The 18536-nt window shown below is 38.5% G+C and overlaps 1 protein-coding gene across 2 annotated transcripts in view; it reads right to left on the bottom strand.

Annotated features, from left to right (window-relative positions):
• Positions 1-273: 273 nt before the first annotated feature.
• The window catches only part of Gc (GC vitamin D binding protein), a 31237-nt gene continuing 12974 nt past the window's right edge, over positions 274-18536 (bottom strand). Inside the window, exons 5-14 of one of the 2 annotated variants that reach the window (XR_012907335.1) lie at positions 17109-17241; positions 16738-16832; positions 14216-14345; positions 13035-13237; positions 11404-11533; positions 10850-10947; positions 9399-9531; positions 4499-4558; positions 4318-4368; positions 274-431 (exon numbers count right to left, since the gene is read on the bottom strand). Coding sequence is in view for 1 of the 2 variants with exons in the window: in XM_075944457.1 (XP_075800572.1) it covers positions 4523-4558; positions 9399-9531; positions 10850-10947; positions 11404-11533; positions 13035-13237; positions 14216-14345; positions 16738-16832; positions 17109-17241 (958 nt within the window). In the remaining variant the exon portion in view is untranslated. The remainder of the gene's footprint in view (positions 432-4317; positions 4369-4498; positions 4559-9398; positions 9532-10849; positions 10948-11403; positions 11534-13034; positions 13238-14215; positions 14346-16737; positions 16833-17108; positions 17242-18536) is intronic. The other variant, XM_075944457.1, reaches the window with a different exon arrangement.

The following is an 18536-nucleotide window of genomic DNA, read 5'->3' as shown; positions in this document are numbered from 1 at the left end:
TGCAGTGAGCAGCTGGACATGAGGGTGGTCTTTCTTTTAAGAAGTATGATATCCCAGGCTGTCTGTTAGCAAGCAGGCTAAACTTTAATGGTACCTACAAAGTCTGAAAAATAGTCAGAGAATGGAGTTGAGCCTGATGGGTATTGTAGAGTTGGTGCTAATGTTGGGAGTGTTTTAGGGAAACAGCAGAGATGGAGCGAGAAGCCTGGCTTCTTTGCCTGGTGTGAACCGCAATTGCTCTGAAGACCAACATCACATCACTCTCCATTGTGCTTGGGATTTAAACTATATTTCAATTTATTTTTTTTTATTCATCACAATCATTGTAGCTGAAAAAAATAGAATCGTCTTGGTGGTCTTCCTGGAAGCTCAGTGGCTTGACTCAGATTTGGCTACCAGTAACTGTTTTCCAGGGTGGTCCGGTTCTAGGTCTGTGAGAAAACAGGAATAAATGGTGCATTTGAGAAACATCAGATACATACAAGACCATATTCATTTTATGTTCATAGTGACCATAAAACTGTCTGGCATGACCCGTTCATCCTTTATTTGGGGTTGGGGGAGGCCAGAATTTAAGAAGTTCCCAATACTCAAAGCAAAAATTTATCCTTATTGCTAAGCCTAGGTGCAGAGTACAAAATCCAAGGTGGGCTGTGTGATTGTCTACTCTATGGGAATAATCACTGTCAGAGCAAAAGAGAAACAATGGATAAAAGAGCTGTGGTTATGGTTTGGGTGTTGACTATCCTACAGAGGTCACGTGGTCCTATGCTGACAAGTTTTATGTCAGCTTGACACAAATTAAAGTCATCTGAGAGGAGGGAACCTCAATTGAGAAAATGCCTCCTTAAGATCAGGCTGTAGGCAAGCATGTAGAACGTTTTCTTCATTAGTGATTGATGGGACAAGGTCCAGCCCTTTGTGGGATGGACCATTCCTGGACTGATAGGTCCTGGGTGTTATAAAACAACGGACTGAGCAAGTCGTGAGGAGCAAGGCAGTAAGCAGCACTCCTCCGTGGCCTCTACATCAGCTCCTGCATCCAGGGTCTTTCCCTGCTTGAGTTCCTGTCCTGACTTGCTCTGACGACAAACAGTGATGTGGAAATGTAAGCGGAGTAAACCCTTTCCTCCCCAACTTATTTTGGTCAAGGCATTCATCACAGCAGTAGAAACCTTAACTACACAGGTGCCAAGGAAAGAGATGGAGCCTCGGAGAGGTGCAGTGAAGTTGGAGGTCGTTGGGTCGTTGAGAATAGGTGTGTCACACTAGACCATTCCTCTCTTTTTCCCTTTCATTTCTAACTATGAGGTCAGCAATTTGCTGTGCCCCATGTTTCCCGCCACTGCCATCTGACACCTGCCTAGAGGCCACAAAGCAGTGGGACAGCACGAACCTTATAGAATGGAATACCTCAACAGTGAGATGAAGTCAACCTTTTTTTTTTAAAAATAAGTTTATTATTTTGGGCATTCTGTTACAATTATGAAAAGCTGGATAGTAATGCTCATGGTCATGGAATTTGATTTTTACTTTAGGAAGGCACTGTTGAGCATGAAATGGGTATTTTTTTCTGAGCTTTGTTGTTTTTGTTGTTGTTGCTGTCAGGTTGTTGGATTTAATTTTTTGTATATTTACAAAAAAACTTGTTTGTATTATGGCAAAACTCTTTTGCCCTTGTTCTTTTTCTTTCATAAGATATCAGGAAGAAAATCTTCATCTGCTACTTGGCTCTCTGAGTTTATGCCTTGGAGAGAGGACGTGACCGAACATAGGAGCATGCTCTTAGTGTCATTTATTAGGTCTCTGTCACACTGCAACAGTCTGTGCAGGGTGAGATTCCCGTATCTAAAACATTTTCCACCTACAAGCTGTTATCTTGGCAGTTCAGGGAACACTAATTTAATTTCTTTCAGGAAAAAAAAATGTCATGCTTTGTAAGATTGAAAATCTTATTCCTTCCCCAGTAGAGTATCAGTTTGGGGCCTTGAAGGCTTGCCTAAGATAATAAACATCAAGATGAATATTCCAGTTACTGAAACTCTTTTAAGGCATGAAATAGAAAGTGTCTGTTGACTGAACAAGAGATAAGTCAGAGGTGTAACTAGGAACAAGAACACGTAGAGACAAAATCTTTCAGGTTCTATTCAAATCTCTAGTTATACGCTAGTGGGCTTTCATTGAAAAAGAGTAACATGGTCAGTCACAGTTACTGTAACAGTGTTAGGGTGTCAAAACTGTAGAAAAGAATGAATACCTTCCAATTTAAGATATGATGAAAAGACTGGCCTATCTGGGGGACAACACTCAACATGTCTTCTGGTATCATTGACTGCAAAACTAGGTACAGAGCGACCATAGAGGACTCAGTCACCTCAGCGTGGTCCCCTGTTAGTGGAATGACTCCAAATTTAGTCCACAGTACCACAGAATTTTTCCTGGAGCCCAAGAATTACAGTGTATGGGTTGTTTGAAATTTAATAGAAAAGCTTAGAACATAGTATTGTATTCTAGACATGATGCCTCAACAATGTAACCTTGTGCAGAAGGTGGGATTCTTTTTTCAGTGCCAAAAAATTACCTTGATACAATTGACTGTTAGTAGCTCTTCATTCCAGATTGTGTTCATGACCAGCAGGACATGGCTAAAATTGACTTCAAAATATTCAATTCATTTTGTAGAAATTTATGCAAGAGAGATGTAAATGATTTTTGATTTTTCTATTCAGGTGATCAAAATGCATTCCAATGATCAAATAATTTGATAGCACAGAAGCTTAAAGATTATTTAAGGTTAAAGAAAAATACTAATTGAGGGGAAATGACACAAAATACCCATAGAAGATGGAGTTAATTACTATCATCCAGATTAATTAGTATTTTAGAATTTTCATAAATGTGTTACTGTGGTAAAATTGACCTTATCTCTTAATTTTGTTAGCATTAAAATATTCTTGAAAGTTGTTAGGTTAAAAAGAACTCTCTTAAAATATATTAGTTACATGTTACATTCTGTTCAAAATATATATTTTGTGTGTATGGGGCGCTCATGGACTATGAGGCATTTGTGTGGAGGTCAAAAAACAACTTGTAAGAAGTTCACCATGCTGGGCCAGGGGATCAACTGGGGTTGCGAGTGTAAACAACAGGACCCTTAGCTGCTGAATCATTCCATCTATCCTACTTTGCTTTCTTAAATGGTTATTTTCTTCTGTTTCAATGTGTCCTCTGAGAGACTAAAAGTATTTTCCTAAAACTTTAAGAAAATGTTCTCTGAGTTACGGGGAAAAAAACAGCTTGGTGTAAATAAATTCAAGCAGAAATGATCTTAAGGCTTTTTAAACAACCCTGACTCTTAATTAAAGCTTCTGATGCCTTGAAGGTGGCTTGTGAAGAAGCCATGATGTACTTAAAGTTTCAATCTATGGAGATGCTTACTTTATGTACATATTGTGATAAAGGGAGACTGTGTTCACTTAAACAGAGGTGTAGATAATGTATCAGCAATGGTTCAGAAGCTAATTTAATTCTATATCACACAAACCATGAATAACTTGTTATTTTGAGTTTTATTTTTCAGAAGGTAGAGAATTTACTTTGTCGTTAGTCTGGGTTCTGAATTTTAAGGAGTCGAAGCAGCAGTGGCAATGAACGCTCTTGCTAGTGTCCCTGCTGATATTTGCTTTATTATGTTTTGATAGACACTAACGCTGAAGTAGATGCCGAAGAATTCATTTATAAAGGATCAAATGCGAGCTGTCGGGAATACGGATCAGTTGGCTCAAGCTGGCAAAGACAGATAACTGGAGTGGGGATTTTAGTTTAGATTAGATGATTCTAGAGATGAGGGTTGTTGTTTTTTTTTTTTTTTGCCCAACTCCATAAAAAAACCTAACACAAATCAAAATCATTGTTCACAACATTTAAAAAATCTCAGCTGTAATAATTTTTAACAAACACGATTGAACTGTCAAAAAAAATCTTCTGTGGAAATGTGCAGAGTTGCGATCACCTTGAGATTAAAGTGTGGGTTATGTACAATTAGAGTTTTGCAGACTAAATAGATTCATTGGTCGCTTTTAAATGTTTGAAAGCATCATATCTGAAGAAAGCAGGTAGAACTCTAACTGGAGAACTCTGCTGTGAATCTTAAGGCCGGATGGCCCCATCCTTAACCTGTTTTCCTCTTGATGTGCACCAGGATCCCTCCCATGACATTTATGCTATCATTATCTTAGATAATGGTATTATGGTGGATAAAGTACTAGGCTGGATACCCGAGAATCTGGAATTAATCTTAAATATGTCAGAAGTTACCTGTGTATTTCTGTGAGCACTGAAGCTTTCCTCCAGGCTTAGTATGCTCAACTGAAAAATGAATTGGAATGGATAATAAATAGGATAGAGAAATTGGGTAAAGTTTGTGTTCTATTCTAAGGTTTATAAAATTCATGATATAACTCTGGATTCTTTGATGATGTGTTTTAAATGTACTTACCCCAGACAGTACATATGCACTGCATCAGGACTGCAGGATGTCCTTCATTTCAGCATCAATCTGGTGATGAAAAAGAATGCTCTACAGTTTATCAAGCCCTCTACTTGTAGGCCACTAGGTCATGCAGAATATGCACAGCATTTTGCAACCTTGTCAGCGGGGATATGATTATAATGAAAACACATGTTTTCATTGTAATTTTCATTAGCCATGCTTCTTATTTGTTTAGCTTTGTATAGCCTCTTCCACAGTCTGATAGGAACAACAGTAGAATTTAGGACATGTTCATTAACGAATGCACAGAACAGATGACAGAGGAGCTGGCTTTGTGCACATAGAGTCCTGGAGGAGCTGATTTCTATTCTGTTCTTAACCTTAAAGCCTGGTGAAAGAAACACGAAATCAGTTTAGTCATTATCTGCACACAATGGGATGAGGGAGGAGAGCAAGTTTAAAGTTTGGAAGGTTGAAAGTAGTTCAGGAGAGTCTCACAGAGACACAGAACTAGTCACAGGAGGTCTGGCTGCAGAAGAAATCAAGGATCAAAATCTCTTGATTGTAAAAAAAGAAAAGAAAAGAAAATCAGACCTTGGTATGAAAACAATGAAGAAACACAAGAGGAATATATAAGTCTTGTGTTTTTATAGAGGTTACTGTGACCTCAGCACAGAGATGGGATTCAGTGTGAGGCAGTAGAATTAGCCTGGATGTGGGAGGTCAATTGTGAAGGTGTAATCCAGAAAATGAGGACAAAAAATATTGAAAAAATATATAATAGGGACTGGGGAATATCTAGAAGGCAGAGTTGGCAGGACTTAGGATTTGATTTTATATATGTAGAAAAAGATGAGAAATTAACTATCACTAAATTTTCATTTGGAGACAATGGGTAAATGATGCTGATATGATTCACGAACTTGCAAAGCAAGAAGGTTTTAGATGAGAGAATTTTTGTCATACTGATTATGAGTTTATTGTGTTATAAGCAAATCTCTTGTTTTAGGTGTTTTACATATGCAGTTCATTAAAAAATGAAAGATAAAGTTCTAGTTTTTGAAAGCTATTATTATAAACTATATAGGGCAATCAACAAACATGGACCAGTAGTTAGTCATTTATAACAATCAAATTTGTAGATTTGTTAGGTATGTTTTCTAGGTAAAATTGATATGTTTTAGACAGATAGTTTTTAATTACTTCAAAGATCTATAGACTATGACATTTAAAATGTTTTGTTAGGGATTGTCATGACAATGAGACAATCTGCTCCTGGCAGCACCAATTTACTTCAGAGGCATTAAAGAAACTACTTATAGAGTTTGCTGTCATTGTAGCAAGATTAGTCACTTGGACAAGAAGCTACTCTTGCTTGAACTGCTTGACAGTATGCTGTATAAACTGGACATGCAGGACCCGCAGGAAAGGGACCAGTGAACTTTGCTAGACTACAAAAGGCAGGATGCTCCACCAGAGTTCCTGCTTCACACAAGAAACTGCCAGACATTCTGCAGAACACAGAGAAAAGTGACCAACAAACTGCTAATATAGGAGAGACAATATTTCAAATTTCTTGCTTTATTGAAAAGTCTGCCAGATACTATGATCCTGTAAGCTGAAGATGGATGCCCCAACATTGCAAAGGAACTTTGGGTGACTGTCCTGGCAGCCAGATGTCTTTTTTTATTTCTAGAGGTTTTTAAAGTCATTTGCAATGCATTTTTTGTTTATCTAAATAATAGTATATCCTTCTGGTGTCTTTGTTGAAGTTGAAGACTAGATAGTTATATTTGCAGTTTTACTTATTATATATGATAGCACAAAAGTTAGTTATAAAATTTTGGATTTACTAAAATAGGGTAGATTATGGAGTACTTTCTTTACATTTACCAGACACAAATTAATTGGAATTCAGTACATTGTGAATGTAACCCTTACTTGATAATTGTTCTTACTGTGTACAGGGGACTATTATTTTCAGGTGTGCGGCTTTTGTTTACACTGCATTTGCTTCATTCTGTGAGCCTGTGTTACCATGCCTGTCTAAAGCACCTGATGGTCCTAATAAAGAGATAAGTGGCCCACAATGAGGCAGGAGCAAGGATAGGCGGAGCTTACAGGCAGAGGTATAAAAAGAGAAATGATGAAGGAGAACAAGGAGCAAGAGAAGAAGGAGAGGAGGACATCAGGGGCTAGCCACCCAGTCAGTCCTGGAGAAAAATGTCAAAAAAGGTATACAGAAATGAAGACAGATAAAAGCCCAGAGGGAAAAGGTAGTTGGGATAATTTAAGTTAAGAAAAGCTGGGAAGAAACAAGCCATACTAAAGTCAGGCGTTCATAACTAAGAATGAGTTTCCGTGTGTGATTTATTTGGGAGTTGGGTGGTGCCCTCCCACAAGAAAAGTCAAAAGAGCAAAACAACATGCAAGAGGTAGCCATTTAGACACTGATGGCACTCACAGAGAGAACACTCAGGAAAAAGCATCATAAAAGCATCATGAACTTGAAAATCAAAGAAAATAGTACAAAATGGAAATTTGAGGAATGAGTAGAGAATGAAGAAAATTTGAGATGGACCGAGATAGGAAGACCATAGGCTAACAGAAAATGGCAGCACAGAGGCCACAGAAAGTATATTAAGGGGCTGGGAAGACAGTACAGAAAGTGCTTGCCACTGAAGCACACAGACTTGGATTTGACTCCCAGAACCTGTCTGCAAAGCTGAATATGGTGGTGTACTTGAAATCCCAGACTGGGAAGGTGCAGATGGGTGGGATCCTGGAACTTGTTAGCCAGTCAGTGTCAACTAATCAAAATGTGTGTGCATCCACGCAGACACCAGAGCACATATATGTGCATGCACACATGAGCACACACAATACACTACTTCAAAAGAGGAAGGAGTAGTTGTGGGTACCACACACATGTTTACAGAGGAGGCCCATGGGAACCAAAAGATGTTTGTCAAGGTTAGCCAGTGGTATGGTCTAGCTTCTGGTGGTACCACTACCAACACAGTCTCAGCAACGTTCTGACACAAGAATTGAGTGCAAAGTACAGAGGAGCAGAAGACATACTGTATGACCAAAAAATAATAATAATAATAAAAAGAGAGAAAGAAAAACTCCAAAGAAGTGTTTGAAGTATCATATTTGCTAGTTTTGATATAATAAAAAACAACTTTAGTATAAATTCGAAAGATTTAGCAAAAAGGATAGGGATGGATTCAAGGAAAAGAGTAAGATGGAATTTAGAGTGGATACAATCAACAAGATTAATAGCTAATATTTTAGCAACAGTGAGTTTGGATTTTCAGTCAGTAACAATTTTTTGGCATCAAGACTTGGCTTTTTGTCATAACTAGTGAAATTGGAGCTGCAGTCTATGACAATGGCATGAAGAAAAGCCTCAGGAAGCTAACACGAATAAACACATGGTTTCCAGAACAGTATAGGATTCATTTAATTTGGTCCATTCATAACACATATTTTAATGTATATAGTTATTTTAGATTGTTCTATAAAATGTTTACGCAGAGAGCTATTGATTCTGTTTAACATGTCATGTGATCTTTGCTGGGAAACATGCTAACCTAAAGTGGGTGTGTCATGTAGCGTGCACTGGGAAAGAGCAGGTGGAAAGCAAGCATTGCTGACATTTGTCAGCTGAACCCTACTTGGGCATTGGCCGCTGTTTCTGTTTGCTAAATTATAGTGAGCAACTCCATCAGCAGTTTTCCGGCTCCATGAGGCAGGTGCGTTTTGCTGAATTATTCTCACCAGGATCCAAAAATGGTGTGGGGACATCAAAGGTCTCAGAACTACCAGACCCTCCAATTAAGGCAAAGGCAAATGCACTGTGGCTCTGACTTTGGTCTCTTCTAAATAACTTAAATGGCTTTTAGATAGGTACAATGAGAAATGTAAGCAAATGGGATCCTGTATTCTGACAATGACCAACACATGCCTTCTGGTGGAGTAGGGCGGGTGCTGACTTGTTGACTGAGATACAAGTAAAATCATTCAGTGTCTTGGAAATCAGTGCCTCTCAGGTATAACATCAGTAAGGCAGCACAGCTAAACTGGGCTCCCTTCTCTAATATCTCAGTCGAGAGAGAGAGAGAGAGAGAGAGAGAGAGAGAGAGAGAGAGAGAGAGAGAGAGAGAGGGAGAGAGAGAGAGAACACAGCATAGCCTTCCACTGCAGTCTACAGGGGCCACCTTTGTGGTAGTAAATAGGGAGATACTGCATACAAGGTTATCTTTTGTGCAAAGTTAAAAAATAAGTAACGATGTGGAGGCTGTTTGAAGAAAAGAGAGAAGAGGAAGGGACAAAGGAAGAATGAGAGCCAAGTGATAGTGTTTAAAGGAAAAGTTAATATTTAAAAATGATTACCACGTAGCGTTAAAAAATATTTCTTCATAAAAACAATTCTTATGCTAAATAAACAGTTATGTGGCCATTTTCTTATTATATTAAAACAAATTAAATGTAGTATTTTATAGTTAAAATACAAGATATGAATCAATCCCATTTCTCTACAGGTATTTCTGTTCATCCGTCTACCTGCCTGTATGCATGTGTATCCGTTATTTAGACACACACACACATGTAAGCATGTCAGAAAATGCTATAAAGTTACATGGGCTCTGTGTAAAGTGGACTCTAATACTTACACTGTTTCTTCTTTCAGTCTTAGAACCTGTTTCTGAATTTTAACCTATAGATTGAGTAAAACCTGGAAACGACTTTTCTTGCTTTCTTAGTGAGACAACCAGCAAGGTCACCACCACTCCAGGACAGCCTGTCTCATGCACACACTTCAGGAATGTTTAGAACAGGGATGAAACATTGGTGCTCTGGAACCTTTTTGTGCTGAGCAGCAGAGGCGAGGCTCTCCTACCTGCGAGCTGCAGTAGAGGGGAGGTGAGTTTGTGGAGCAGCACTTGGAGGCGAAGTCTGAGCGCTTGTCCACCATGTCCTCCAGCTCCCCTGCAGAGGCGTTGGGTGTTTTTGTCCTCAGTCGCTCTGCCAATCTGAAAAACAGCTCTCTTAGGTTCTGCTGGAGGTATTGTAGGGTCACTGCTTAAGCAAGATGACAGCTATTTCCCAACATGTACAATGGACATAGAAATACATGCCTGTCTCAGGAACCCTTATTTGTAGTATGCATTTTCGGTGAGCCGTGGTGAGCTTAGAATTGAAATCTGTACCTCATTCAAAGTCATACAAGCAAACATAGAAATTGCCACTGAATTTGAAAGCCAATCACTCCCCTTTTGGTAGTTCATTATTTCAGCATAAATGATGTGTTTTTCTATTTCGCCTGCCTTGTCACCTTTCTCCAATGTTAGGTTTCAAGCTCCTTTAGAATGTCACCTCCACAGGACGTGATTTCAGTTTTATGCATTCTTTTTGCTGTTGTACAGGTTGCCGGCTTGGGAACTCACTATGTGGAAATGCTGAAATAGGAGAGGGGTCCTTTGGCCTTCCCTCCCAGGGGTTTCACACCTTCATTTTTAAGATGCTAACAGGATTTGATGCCTCTCACTGTTTTCCAGCTTGCACTATCTATGATCTTGGTGCCATTTTACCGCCACAGTGGCTCACTTAGCATGATTTATTACTTTCTTCAAGAAATATACTCCTAGACCAGTGGTGAGCAGTAAGGGGAAAATGGGAAAGACACTTCCAAATCCAGGACTTTCACAAGCTAAGGAGGATTTCATGGAGGTCATCGAGAAGATGTCCTATTCTGGGATTCTTTAAGAAAATCTTTTTGTGAATCTGTGTGCTTACTTGAGTCCTAGATTCCAACTGATTTAAAATGGAAATTTATTAAGCAAAGTGAAAAATACCACAATCTTTTTAGAGATTTCCCCCAAGAACCCAGTTCGATGCCTTCCATTATTATGACCAATTATTTTATTGCTAATTTCTATTTACAGTGAAATGCTTCCTCTTCCCCCTTTTATTGAGAAAATGACTGTTGTATTGTCTTGTTGATAACTAGCATTTTTACTTCTGGTTCATAAAGATCACATGATGATGATCACCAAGCCAGCATGAAAATTTGGTTTTTGGAGAACAAGCATTGGTGGTTAACTGCAGGGGCATGAATATTGACCAACTATGTGCTCATGTCTCTGTTTTGAGTCAAATCAAATACAACTGATCACTTATAATTTATATTCTTGTGGCCGTGTTTTAATTGGCTAACTTTTAAAACTGCAGCCTTCTGTATAGTCCACTCAGGGCGTCCTGAGTTTTCACTTGCGCTTTTCAGTCACAGAATTAGATAAACAAGCAGGGCAGACACATTTGGAGGATGAAGCCACAAAGCCAGCCACTTACTTTTTCTTGTACTCAGTAAATGTGTTCTCAGAATAATCTGCACACATTTCTTGCCCCCTTTCAATGAAAGAAGTAAGTTGCTTCTTCAACAGGGGACTCTGTAAAAAAAAAAATTACACATCAACATTCCTTGTACAGAAACACTGTCCTGGTGAGGACATTGATCAGAATTCCAAGTCCCTCCACCAGGTATCAGCAAACATTTTTTTTTTTTTACATAAAGCCAGTTAGTAATTACTTTAGGCTTTGTAGGTTGTATATAATCTCTATTATAGATATTCCACCCTAAATAGTTGTGGTAACAGATGATGGGCAAACAGCATGCCTGGTGGTGTTCTAATGCAACTCAATGGCCACTGTAATTTTAATTTTATTTAATTTCTACACAATGAAATTCCGATCTTCTTTTGACTTTTTCCTCTGAGTAAGTGCAAGAATACCATATGCCATGTTTTTATGGTTAATTTGCAGGGCAAGCATGCCAGGTTTGACCCATAAGCTCCAGTCTGCAATTCTGACCTACACTGTTGATAGAGAAACGTAGGGAAGTGTACCTGAGTGCTGAAACAGGCCGCAGAGTCCTGGGTTTCGCAGCATTCCCTGAGGGACTTCAGGGTGGTCTCCAGCACTTTGCTGAGGAATACTTCTGGCAACTGAGTACTTCTGCTTAGTTCAAATGTATACCTGGTGTCAGGCAGAAGAGGAGAGGATGCTTTTCAAGGTGTGTCTGGGGTTCAGAATCGGAGATGGGACCCATCTACTGTCTACTACTATTTTACCTGTCTGCAGGGGCAGAACTGGCATCTTGTTTCTGATTGTCGTGTTGTTTTATTTGAGACGCTTTTACTCTGCAGCCCAATTCATTCTGCAACTCACAGTGGTGTGAATCCTTCAGCCTAGGGCCCTCCCACTTCACTTTCTGCCTCAATCCTCCTAGTGCGGGGTTGCAGACATGGACCAGTATGCCTGGCCTTTTGGTTCTGTTAATTTATTTTAATTTTATTTAAAACATAATAACATCTTTCCCCCTTCCTTATCATTCCTAAAACTCCTCTCATGTCTCTTCTACTCTGTCTCAAATTTGTGGCATGTTTTTCTGTAATTAGAATTGTAACACAAATGTGCGTGCATGTGACCAAATAAAACCCGCTGAGTTCATTTACTATTGTTTATGTGACTTAATTTAAAAATGACTTAACACAAATGAACTCCCTATAAACTGACTTTAGATTAGATGTCATCTTCATAAAAAGATTTTATTAATGCTTGGTTTAATAACTGTAATATACTATATATACAACAGAACATGTAAACATATCCTTTTACTTTGAGCTCATATGGACATGTCCTTTGTGAGAGTATAACACAGTTCTCCCACAGCTAATGGTAGCTGGGTACCTCAGAGCAAATGTATACAAAAATGTACACAAAATAGTTCACTCCATCTTATCTAACTGTTGTCTATGCATTAACCAGATCAATTAGTATTTATAAAAAAAACTGTACTTTAGTTTTTATTTTGTCTAAATTCTATTTATATAGGCAGCTGACAGTCTAACCATTTTTTTCAAGATGTAAATCAGTTTTGTGAAGTGTGAAGATATTATATATATATATATATATATATATATAATACATTGTGTTTTTGTTTTGATTCTCCTTAGTTAACTGAGACAAGATCAGGTTTTGCTTGTCATCAAATGATTATTCTCTGAAAGCTTGATAAACTTTCATTTGGTTGGTGTGAGTGTGCATGTGAGATTTGGAATAGAATATGGTCAAACTGGGCAACAACATGATACATGTTTACATTGCCATGATATATATTACATGATTTGCATGGAACATCTTACTGTACTGAACATTTTTCTAGATGTATTTCTTTCTGGCCATCTCTGCGCTAAGTAAGGCAGTATTATAATTCCCAAGTCAGCTTAGAGAAATCTAGGTCAGAAAGGCCAAGCCCCTTCTACCACTATACACTAGTCTCAGGGGACAGACTTAGCAACCACAGGCTTCTTCCTTATCCAAGTTTAACGGCTTGGAGTATTTTGACATCAGTTAACAAATACTTAAACTCTACAGATGCCATATAAAGAGACTTGCGTTGAGAAGAGGGACAGCTTGCTTTCCCTTGGTCTGGTGCCCTGTCTGGGCAGAATATACCACATACTGTTCCACTTACTTATCCATGACTTGAGTGGCACGCTGACCACACAGGTCTGTCTTTGTGGGCAACTTGATGGCTGGCGATTGAACTGGTTCAGCCGCTGGCATGAAGTAAGTGCACATAAAAATGTTCATGGGTGTTTTCTCCTGACAGCACTCTTCAAACTTAGAATTCTTTGCGGACAAGTTGTCACAGATTTTTAACGTGTGTTCGGGCAGCTACAAAGAGAATGGTGGAGTCGGGCAGTTAGTGTTCTTGTTGGTCTAACTAAAAATAAAACATAGACTTTCGAACCCTGATATGATATTTATAATTGTCAGTGAGAATGCCCTTAGAAAACAAAGGGATGGGATACAGTGGTCAGAAAGGGAGCTTGTGAATACATGAAAGTTTATCGCACAAAAGTCTGATTTCACATTGAGAGAATGCTGTTTATGAAAATTCCATATTGAAACTGAGTACTTCATGCTAGAAACAAAACCAGAATAACTTATGCTTGAAATAATTAGGATAAAGTGAATACTTACCTATAATGCTATAAAGCATGCCATTGTTTAAAATGCAACAATTGAAGATTAGTTAAAAATATGATGCACCTGGGGAGATGATGCAATACATACAACTGACAATCCCATGTAGTCCTACTGACAGCATGCATCATTATAGAAAAACAACTATACACACAATCGTGTGGTTGCAATGGAAAAAGACTACACAGCACAATGAAACCATGCTAACTATGTCAATAAGATCATGGAGACTGATCTTCATCTAATGTAATTACCTGAATTTGCATCAGCGAGAGAAAATTATGCAAATTGAGAAAGTAGAAAAAAATCTGATGTGCTTACCAAATTGTACAAAGTATAATAAAAACATTACCAGGCTTGGATAGTGTCAGCACTAATCAGACTTTATGCCATAGCCCAATTTTAAATTGTGTTCAATTTAAATATAATACTGGAAACTATAATTAAATTTAAATAACCATGTGTGGGTAATGGATACTCTGCACAGTATAGAGCTTGGGAATCTAGGAATCTTGTCCTTGTATGCATGCGGATTTTTGTCACTGGTTGGGTGTCTTCCAATGAGTCTGGGAGTCAGCGTTAAGAATGTATTTGTAGTTTGTAAATGCATATGAGGAGGCTAGAACAATGCACAGGAAAGGCAGCTGAGACGCAGAACCACCTTACCTCTTTGGCCATGCAGTCCTCTGAGGTGGACTCACAACATCTGGACAGGATTTGAGTAAGATCTTCAGCTAGTGGCAGAACAGCCTCCAGATTGGCAGTTGGCACTTTTTGGGCTAGTTTAATGAGATGGCTAGATAATTAGAAATGAATTTGTTAGCTCACTCATATCCTTAGCTTTCTAAGTTTCTTAGTTTTCATGGCAGACACGCTAGCTCGAGGAATACTGTAGTCTCTGGCATCAAGAGATGAACGGAGCACACCAGCCGTGTGATCTGTGCTACACAGCAAAACTACAGTCCTCAGGATTTAACCATCCCCAGAGAAGGGTCCTAAACATTCAGCCCTGAGACAGGGCTTCTCTTTCAGCCAGAGGCTCCCACACGCTGGATCAAAAGCAGTCCATCGTGCCAATATGCAGTCTTGCTATCTTTTAAGATGTCGTAAAAAATCACTTCTAGCTTAGCATTTTTGTCAGTGAGTTATAGAATCCTTTATGTATCCTGAATCCTACCTCCTTAACAGATGCATTTTGCCAGCGTCTTTCCTAGATGCCTCTTCCCTTGTTGATTGTATCCTTTGGATAGAAGTTATAAAGTTTGATACAGTTGATTTTGGTTTTGCTTTTCTTCTGTTTGTGAATCATATTTATGGATCATTGTCAAAGCCAATACCTTGAAGATTTCCCTATTTTCTTCAATGAGTTTTATAATTAGAGATATTATATTTAAGTTTTTAATAGGTTTTTCATGGTGTGAGGTAAGGATCCAGCTTCATTCTTCTGCATGGAGCCCTCTAGTTTCTCGACACTGTGAGAGAAATTGCCTTCGCTCTGCTGCATTTTCGCACCTTTGTTGGAAAGCACTTGACCAAATACACTGAGTTGGGCCTTCTATCTGCTCCAGGGTCTACATAACTCTTCTCTTGTGAACATCACACTAACTTGACTATTTAAAGCCTCACTGTTGCTTTTTTTTTTTCACAAGTGTCTTGTTCATCTGGAGTCCTCTGAGGTTCCCTTAGGATAACTTATTAATTTCTGGATGGTAGTGCAGTTTGGAGCTCAAATGTCTACCACATGGCAGCTGTTTCAACTCAGGTGATGCTGCTGGAAGGTGCTGGAAGCCTTGAGAGATGGGTCTTCTTGGGAAGTCTTTGGGTCATTGGGAATTGACTTCCAAAGGACATAGTATAACCTCCTCTATCTCTTCTTGCCATTTGCCTCCAGCTAAGAGGTGAGTGGTTTGCACCACCATATGCTTCCACCCAATGCACAACCAGAGGCCAGAACAATGGGGCTGGCTTACTATAGACCGGAACCTTAGAAGTTGCAGATAGACATTTCTGTGTATAGATTGATTAGCTTCGGGATTTGTTGCAGTAATGAAAAAAAAAAGCTGATTAACAAAGACTTTTTTCTTTAAAAGTGCCATTATGGTTTTAAGAGATTAGACTAACTACATAAATTACTTTAAATAGTCCAACGTTTTACTTCATTTATTATTTTTAATATTTACTAATTGACTTTTTTGAGACAGGGTCTCACTATGTAGCCAGAAGTAGCCTGGAACTCACTATGTATCCTAGGTTAGCTTTGAACTTATGACTGTCCTCTTGCCTCAGCCTCCCAAGTGTTGGTATTGTAGGTGTGCATCACCTCACTTGGCTAGTATGATATTTTAATAACTTTAAGTCTTCAAACCACAAGTAGGGAACACCTATCCTTTATGGTATCTTATTTCATTTCTTTGAACAATGAATAATATTATTCATTGTTCAAAGAAATATAATAATACTTTTCATTGAGCATGCTTTTACAGTATAATTTTGAAACAGTGATATATTTTACATTTATTTACTATAGTTGAAATATTTTCCCTTCTATGGACATTTAGGGAATCTCTAAATTTTACTAATTGGAAATATGGCAGCAATATTTTGAAATTTAATCTTTTTTTTTTTACTGTGAAACTCTTTTATTGATTTATTTTTTATTGCTTTATAAATAATACCATTCAAATTTTCCACTTCCTCCCCTCCTCCCATTTCCCTCACTCACCTTTCCCCCCTCCCCCTCCAGTCCTAGGAGAGGGCAGGGTACCTTGCCCTGTAGGAAGTTCAAGGCCCTTCCCTCTACATCCTAAGCCTGGATGTAAGCTTAGGAAGGTATGCTTCTACTGCAGGTACTGGCCTTTTGAGATCCTAGTCTATTTGAAATTTAATCTTTATTCTCACCAAATGCTAATCTCTTTGAGTCAATTCCTAGATACTAATTCAAGTATAACCCTAATTAAGCAATGTACATGATGGCTCTGTATTGTGATTATGTGTATGATACCTGGAAAACATGCTTTCTCAGTGTACAAGAAGCATGGAGGCAAGAACTAGGGCAAGTGCCCAGGGTGTTTGTGTGGTTCTTTAGTGGACCGTGTTCTCCAGCTTCTTTCACAGGCGTGTTTTGTAGGGTTACAGAGGGTGAGCGAAGGAGCAGACTTCTAACCCTGGAGGTGGGGTGGGATCTTTACCTCAGCCTGGATTTCTCCTTTCCATACGCAGCATATTGGGAACAGACTCTGTTCGACATAGTGGTGAGAACTGACAATTCTTTAATCTGGAGCCTCTAGAAAGCAACAGGGAGAACTATATTAGACAATCAAAACCAATGACACGGAGTGTGCATAAGTAGCAGAAGGGATGTTTTAGTTGCTTGACATTTAAAAATCAATATGATGCTGAGCTCCTTAATGGTATGAATGTCTTCCAATTAACAAATGCAATGAAGTTATTTTAGAAACTTTTGCTAATTACAACATCCCAACTTCCAGCATTACATAACAGAAATGCCAGTTTATGAAGGAGAAACAATACATAGCTGTAGTAGGTAAATGGAGCCTACCTCCTTCAGAAAGCACACAGTTGGGCTCGCAGAAGTACAGCAGGATCCTACCATAGAGAGATAACTCTTGGTGTAACCGATTAAAAGTGGCAGAGGAGCTTGTCCATAATTACTGGAATATTCGTATAGAAATCTGGGGGAGAAATGGGATTGATTAAATAAATGATAGGAAAACCAAATTGAACTTTTGTTAGTATTTTAATTAAGAAAGCATACATTTTATATTGGTTCATATCTATCTATGTATCTATGTATCTATTTATATATCTATCATCTATCTGTCTATAGTGTGTGTATATATGTATATATAGTGTGTGTATGTAGGTATGCGTGTATGTATGTATGTATGTGCAGTGTGTGTGTGTGTGTGTGTGTGTGTGTAGGCTACAGGTTGGCATCAGATTTCTCTATTGCTCTGTACTTTAGTTTTTGAGACAGGGTCTCTCACTGAACCTGGAGCTTACCATTGTGGTTAGACTAGGTAGCAAGTGCCAGAGATCTGGCTGCCTTTGCCCTCTTCTAGCATGTGTGTTCTGTAGATCTAAACCCAGGTCATTATACTTGCAGAGCAAGCATTTTACCCATGGAGCCATCTCCCCAGCCAACTAGGTCATGAAATCACTATGAATTTAAAGAAATAACAATTATACTGGTAACTATAAAAATATATTTATTTTGAAAAAGTGTGATTTTTGTTTGTTTTTCAAGACAGGGTCTCTCTGTAGCTTTAGAGCCTGTCCTGGAACTAGCTCTTGTAGACCAGGCTGGCCTCATACTAATAGAGATCCACCTGTCTCTGCCTCCTGAGTGATGGGATTAAAGGCATGCGCTACCACCACCTGGTTTGAAAAAGTGTTTTTGTTTGTTTTTTTTTAGTTCCGATGTTGTCTGTTTCAAATGAGAGGCCATCTGTTTGTTTGTTTTAATTTTATTTATAAAATTATAAATAAATTTTATATATTTATAGTCTTAGAGCATCATGAATAGTAGCTGCTTCTTGAATTAATAATAGTGAATAAATTAGAGGATCTACTCTTCATTTTCTATTTGATTTTATGATCCTAGACCGTTCCTATGCATAGTCAACTTATGTGACAAGAGTGATTGTTTTGGTTTTTAGCAACATTAATTCCTAGGGCTCCTAGAGACATTCTGAGGGCTGGAGAGATGGCTCAATGGTTAAGTGTCCTTCCTGCTTTTCCAGATCTTAGTTCAGTTCCAAGCAACCAAGTCAGGTAGCTCACAAGAACCTGCAACCCCATCATCAGGGGATGTGATGGCCTCTGCAGGTACCAGCATACACATAAAAATGAGGTAAGTTTAAAAAATGTCAGAAAGACACCTGAAATCTTGAGCAAAATATCTGAAAATACCAGAAATGGGCCCACCAACCAATATTTATGAAAATGTGAATAGTTTTTAATTTTT

This window comes from Microtus pennsylvanicus, chromosome 12, assembly GCF_037038515.1.
Source record: "Microtus pennsylvanicus isolate mMicPen1 chromosome 12, mMicPen1.hap1, whole genome shotgun sequence".
NCBI lineage: Eukaryota > Metazoa > Chordata > Mammalia > Rodentia > Cricetidae > Microtus > Microtus pennsylvanicus.
Note: the sequence above shows the minus strand (reverse complement) of the source record. Positions and strands in the feature narration are given on the sequence as shown.